This window comes from Dasypus novemcinctus, unplaced genomic scaffold (assembly GCF_030445035.2).
Source record: "Dasypus novemcinctus isolate mDasNov1 unplaced genomic scaffold, mDasNov1.1.hap2 scaffold_207, whole genome shotgun sequence".
Taxonomy (NCBI): Eukaryota; Metazoa; Chordata; class Mammalia; order Cingulata; family Dasypodidae; genus Dasypus; species Dasypus novemcinctus.
The window spans coordinates 6,616-12,800 of NW_026688181.1; the positions used below are offsets into that span (position 1 = coordinate 6,616).

Consider the following 6,185-nt stretch of genomic DNA (forward strand, 5'->3'; position numbering starts at 1 on the left):
ACATGAGTGAGGAAGACCTGGTGGGCCCATGCTTTGCGTGGGATGTTGGTCTTTCCCTTGAGCTCTCTATAGAATGGGGTGAACACAAGGTTGAGACACACCACCAAATGTTACAAGGTAAAAGTTGTTTCATTTCGCTTAGTGTCAGGGACAGTTTATGCTGGAATTGAGACACACAATTCAAGCTGTCATTTGCAGATTGGTCAGGGCTTGTGCGCATGATCCCTGGCTACTATAAAGAAGGTTCCAATTCCATAATCCTGTCCCTAAACACCATATTTCCAGTTTAAATTGGTTAAATCTATCAGAGAGGATTGGTAGAACTCAGTGAATGCAGCACAGAGTCGCCCAGTTCAAAGCACAAGCTAGCCACCAGGCGCTACCTCATAGTGAATTCTCTTTAGCAGGCAAAAGAGCTGGTTATCAAGAAAAAGACAAAGAAAGACTCCCATTGGTGGTGGACAGTGCTTAGACATCCTCCCATAGCCCCAGTTGTTATGGACAACCCACAAAGGTAGGATAGGATCCCATCCAAAATCCGTTTTGGATGTCAAGACTGATGATGCCTTATGCATCATGTACCAAGAGAATATGAAAGGATTGACTACTCACATGAGGCTTCCTGGGAACAGCAGTTTTCCCATCAGGTACAAGAATGTCATGTCTTGAGAGCAGGAAAACAAGACTGTCTTGGCTTTTATGGTGATGCTTGTGTGAGGCTGGGGTGAGTTTTCTTGAATGTGAGCTAGGGATTGTGTGGTTTGAACTTCCCGCCGGCCCTAAAGCAGGGAGCATCTGGGCTTTCTTATCAGCTTGCCCAGGTATTGACATAAGGGAAGAGGGAATGGTGAGGCTTAAAAGCTGTCAGAAATCTAACATCAAAGATAGAGTCAGACTCTTTGTTAGAGAACTTTAATAGACCAGTTTTACGCCAGTGCAAGATGTTCTATCCACCATGTAAAAATGTCATAAACATTGTAACCAAGGTTCTGATATTGCTTTTGGCTTAAACTGCAATTAAGAGATCATAATTTCCCAAATTATCATCCTTTCAATATTATTTAAGTTTGTTTAGAATTACTTTTGTCCATCGATAGAGAAACTGTGCAGAAAGACTGCCAACTTCATCAAGTCTGAGACTTGGTCTACAGGAGTGCAGTGCTAGTTGCCCTATTTATCTGCTGAATGTGGTGGGGGATTCTTACTTCTCTTCTACCCCTGCTGATTACTCGGGCACACGTAGACCCAAATAATAGCTACAGAAGTACCATTTATTGAACAGGAATCATGCTAAGTATTGATATCCATCTTTAATCCCTATCCAGAATCCCTTGAGGATATTTTTTTGCCAGTACTTCCAAGACTCCTGAAGCCATTTCTCTTGCAACTGCAGAAGCAGAATAGAGGAGGAAGAAGGGCCCATGGCAAATATTTATAGGTCAGGCCTACAAGAGGCACACATGAACCCCACTCGCATTGCACTGGCAAGATCTCACAAAGCCACGTCTAATTCCAAAGGTAGCTGCAAAATGTAGTCTTTCTAGAAGAGAAGAGCCTGAATATTGGGGAGCAGGTAGCAGTCTTTGCCACACACTAGCTGTTAATCATTTTATCCTCAGTACTTAGAATAGGGCCTGGAACATAGCAAGTGGTCACAACAATATCTGTTGAAAGAAAAGTCTTGAGAAATTTTGCACCAGGGATATGGAGATAAGAAACATATGGAAATGGGTTAAGCGATGGTTTCTTACCTATGATAACAAGAGAACAAGCAACAATGAAAAAAAGTGACTACATCAAAATTAAAACCTTTTCCTTTGTTAATGATACCATCAAAAAAGTGAAAAGACAACACATAGAATGGGAGAGAATACTTGAAAATGATATGCCTGATAAAAGACTTGTATCCAGAATATATAAAGGCCTTTACAATTCAACAGTAAAACACAAAGGCCCCATATTTTAACAAATGAAGAAAGGATTTGAGTAGACAGATATCTGTGGAGATATACCAACATCCAATATGCACATTAAAACGATGTTGAACATCATTTGTTATTAGGGTCATGCAAATCAAAGCCACAAGGAGGTACCACTTCATATTCAGTTGAAAGCTATCATTTTGTAAACAGCAGAATAACTGTTGCTAAGTGGAGAAACTGGAATCCTCAAAATATTTGGCTTGTAAGAATGTAGTGTGTCTTACAATGAAGAGCTTATAGCACTTGTAGATGGAATTCTCTTTATCTTTGGCTTTCAATAGTTTGATGTTTCTCGTTAAGGTTGGCAAGTTTTCAACCATTATTTCTTTGAATAGTCTCTCTTCTCCTTAGTGTTTTCCTTCTCTCTCTGGACCTCCTACAGTGTGTATATTAGTATATTTGATGGTGTCCCATAGGTTCATCAGGCTCTGTTCACCGCAGGTGTGGAAGGTGCATCAGACCTCAGCGTGGAGTTGGGTGCCCTGCCTGCGCCCTTTCCTGACTGATGCCTACCTGAGATCCCTGCCGTCAGAATCCAGCTCAGACACTTGGGTACGTGAGGTGCAAGTGCCCCCTCTAGGACACAATACTCAGCCCCACAGACTTGTGGGCACAGAGGAAGGCTGGAGAACTCTCACCCTGGCACTTACCCTTCTGCCCCAGGCTCAGGGTCCGGGTTGTTACACACCCACACACCTATACACTGACTTGCACCCTGGGCAGTTGACACTTTTGTGTTGCCTGTAAATTGAGATTCCCTTGAAAAGAAGATCTCCTTGGCTGGAGAAGATGACTATGATGTGAGCTGAAAGGGAGAGGAAGAGGGACAGTTTGGGCTATTTCCTCTTTCATGAGATAAGCAAGCAGAAATTTTACCATTTCCTTAAGTTTTTCTTTTTTTTAAAAGACTTATTTATTTATTTATCTCCCCTTCCCCCCCCCCCACAAACACACCTGGGTTGTCTGATTTCTCTATTTGCTGCATCTTCTTTGTCCCCTTCTGTTGTCAGCGGCCTGGGAATCTGTGTATCTTTTTGTTGTGTTATCTTGCTGTGTCAGCTCTCCTTGTGTGTGGCGCCATTCCTGGGCAGGCTGAACTTTCTTTCCCACTGGGCGACTCTCCTTACAGGGCGCACTCCTTGGGCGTGGGGCTCCCCTATGTGTGGGACACCCCTGCGTGGCAGGGCACTCCTTGCGCGCATCAGCACTGCATATGGGCCAGCTCCACACCGGTCAAGGAGGCCCGGGGTTTGAACCGCGGACCTCCCATGTAGTAGGTGGACGCCCTAATCACTGGGCCAAGTCCGCCTCCCTCCCCTTAAGTTTTTCTTTAAAAGAGAAAACCCCAGTCACTTAGGGGTGCCCAATGGAGCCCCCAAAAGCCTTGGGAGTGCCAGGCCAATCTCAAGTCCCTGTTCCACTGTGAAGCTTGGTGAGGGAGGCTCGTTCTCCGCCCAGCAGTGGGGTTGCAGGGCCTGGGCCAGGGCCAGCCAGCAGGAAGTGGTCACGTGCCCTGCGGCCGCCCCAGGGGCCTGTTTGCGCAGGCGCACTGAGAGCACGCGCTGCCCTGAAGCCAAGGGGCGGAGCTTGGTGAGCGAGGCTCCTCCCTCCGAGGCAGGTGCAGAGGACCAAGGCGTTGCAGGCTCTGAGCCAAAGGCAGGCGGAGGAGCCCAGGTCATGGAGGCGGGCGAAGGCGCGGGTGGCGTGGAGGGCGGGGAGGAGGGGCAGGGCGGGCCTGGCCGCCCAGGGGGCTCAGGCAGCCCTTCCGCTGGTCCCGCCAGCCCGAGCGGTGCAGGAGGTGAGCGCGCCGCCGCCGAGGGTGCTCCTCAGGCCGAGGGGACCCTGCAGGTCTCCGGGAGTGATGGAGCCGCAGGAGCAGGCCCAGAACAACTGCTGGAGTTGTACCCTTTCCAGGAGCCCATCTGGGCCAGGGCGCGCCTGGGGGGGGAACGGGGACGGGGCTGGGGAGGAGGAGGGGCCTCAGGGTGGGGTGCCGCCCTCCAGAAAACGGAGCAGAGGGGGATGGGGAGGGGCCGGAGGGTCGGCCTGGGGGGATGGGCTGGGGGTGGCCAAAGGAGTGGGAAGAGGGGACCTGGGGGTGGGGGGGGCCTGGAGGCGGGCTGGGTCCAGGAGGCCCGAGGTGTGTGCCTTAACCTCCCCTCCAGCACCCTCACCGTGCATTTCCTGTCCTTCCTGGAGGCGGAGTTTGCACACTGGTCCCTGCTGGCAGCACCCTTTGGAGGGCCAGACCAGAGGGAGCTGAGGGTGGATGGCAGTGACCTGATCGTGTAAGTCCTGAAAGGGCCACCGGGGGGGGGGGGGGCTCGTGACCAGGCCGACACCTGCCCGAGGTGCACGCCAAGGAGCCAGCGAGTCACGCAGGTGTTGTAAGGGAATGTCAAAGGCAGGAGCGAGGGGCCCGGGCCTGGAGCTGCCCAGGGGGCGGAGGGAAGGAGGCCCAGCCTCGACCTTTAACTTGCTTTACTTTCTCCCTCTCTTAGCCATTTGACAGCTGACGACCCTGGCACCATCCAAAGCTCCATCACCTCCTTCCTCAACGACCTTGCCGAGGCGGTGCGGATCATGGAGAACATTGTGACCCCGATTTGTAATAATCTTCTGCCAGGAAACTGGGGCTGAGGCCCCGTCTTGTGTCCACTCCCAGAAAGTGTGTCCTTCCACAGGGCATTGGTTCCTGCAGTAGATTTCCCTTCCTGATTGAAGCCAGATTTTTGCCTGTACTGGCTCGTGGGTGCTGTTGTCCCAGTAATTTTGTTTGGCACCGAAAGGCTTGTTACTGCCGAAAATAAAAGTGAACTACTAGTCCCTGTGTGAGTTTCTTGTCAGCTCCCACACCTCCTCACTTTCTTGCCTCTGCCCTCGAGATGGACAGGAGGTGTTAGGCTTCAATTACTTGAGTAGTACAGGTAGCTAAAGACAATTTAGGAAATGAAAGAAGAGTAAAGTATATAATGATGGTATTTCTATACCGGAAAAATATGAGAAGGTGTCAATCTCATAGTTAGATGCTTCTATATGCTGTAGTAGCTGTAGTAATGAATCATCCTTCTTGGAATTTCTTTCACTTCCTGAAAATTGGCCAAAGTATTTAAAAATGTTCTCTATGGCTACAATTTTAAGTTTCAGGGTTATGTGAACTGTGTAAAATAAAATTTGAATCCTTTCAACGATAATTCCAGAAGTAACACACCTATCTTTAAGTCAATTATGGGTACAATTTGGTTATAACAGTAGGACAGTGCCCAAAATAGAAAGAATCAAATTTCAGATATTTATATTCCTGGGGAAATCACCAATAAATGACACGTTAGGGAAAAGAGACTGTAAGGGTGTCATTAAAAGCTGTAATATTCATGAAATCCCTCCTATTGAGGCAAGCAACATATAAATGTCATTCTCGTAAACTAACCTAATATAGGGTGCTGTGTTGTGTGAAGAAGATTCTAGATAGCATAGACTGGGCCTATCTTATTTTAGCCAGTGATTATTTTACTATAATGAAAAGCCAAGCTATCAAACTTATAGGGCAGTCACTGTCAAAAATGAATCTTCCAATATTACTATTATAACAACATAAATAAAAACAATTTCAAAAGGATGAAATATGATTGGCATGATAGATTCCTTATAAATTACAGTAATGCTAATAAATCACATTTGTTGATATGATCACATCATCCAATACTTCTAATATTGATATTGCTTGTTTGAAAATTGCAGGACATACTGAGTTCCCCAAAACCAAAACTTTCAAAGCAAATAAATAGGTTTTCGGTATCTTCAAAAGCCATTCAAAGCTCTGCTATAAACCTAGAATAGAAAAATCTAGGAATTTTATGTAAAATAACACTCATGTTTTAACTGAAATTAATGAAATAACATTTTTAAACAAATACAATTTCATATTTACTCTTTCAGAGAAATGGATACTGGTAAACTACAAAATAAGCTCATGCTAAGAAATAAGGCAAGAAATAATAGATTTGGTGGAAGCTTGTGATGAGAACACAAATTCCTCCAATCCCTTTGCAAAGTGAATTTACTGTTCCTTCCACCAAGAGGTGAAGTCAACTTTGCTCCCATAAACATAGCTGTTTCTAATACAACTGCCCACCAAATCTCACTGCAAAAGAAAATCATGTTGCTCAGTGAGAAGGTGGTTTATTGCAAGTGCACGAGCAA

The 6,185-nt window shown here is 46.6% G+C and overlaps 1 protein-coding gene across 1 annotated transcript; it reads left to right on the forward strand.

Moving 5' to 3' along the window:
• The first annotated feature begins 3,659 nt into the window (after positions 1 to 3,659).
• On the forward strand, positions 3,660 to 4,622 carry LOC131277635 (cancer/testis antigen 1-like). The gene is made up of 3 exons (XM_058292681.1): positions 3,660 to 3,883; positions 4,148 to 4,270; positions 4,484 to 4,622. The coding sequence occupies exons 1-3, from the start codon at positions 3,660 to 3,662 to the stop codon at positions 4,620 to 4,622; spliced, it is 486 nt and encodes a 161-aa protein (XP_058148664.1).
• Positions 4,623 to 6,185: the final 1,563 nt, after the last annotated feature.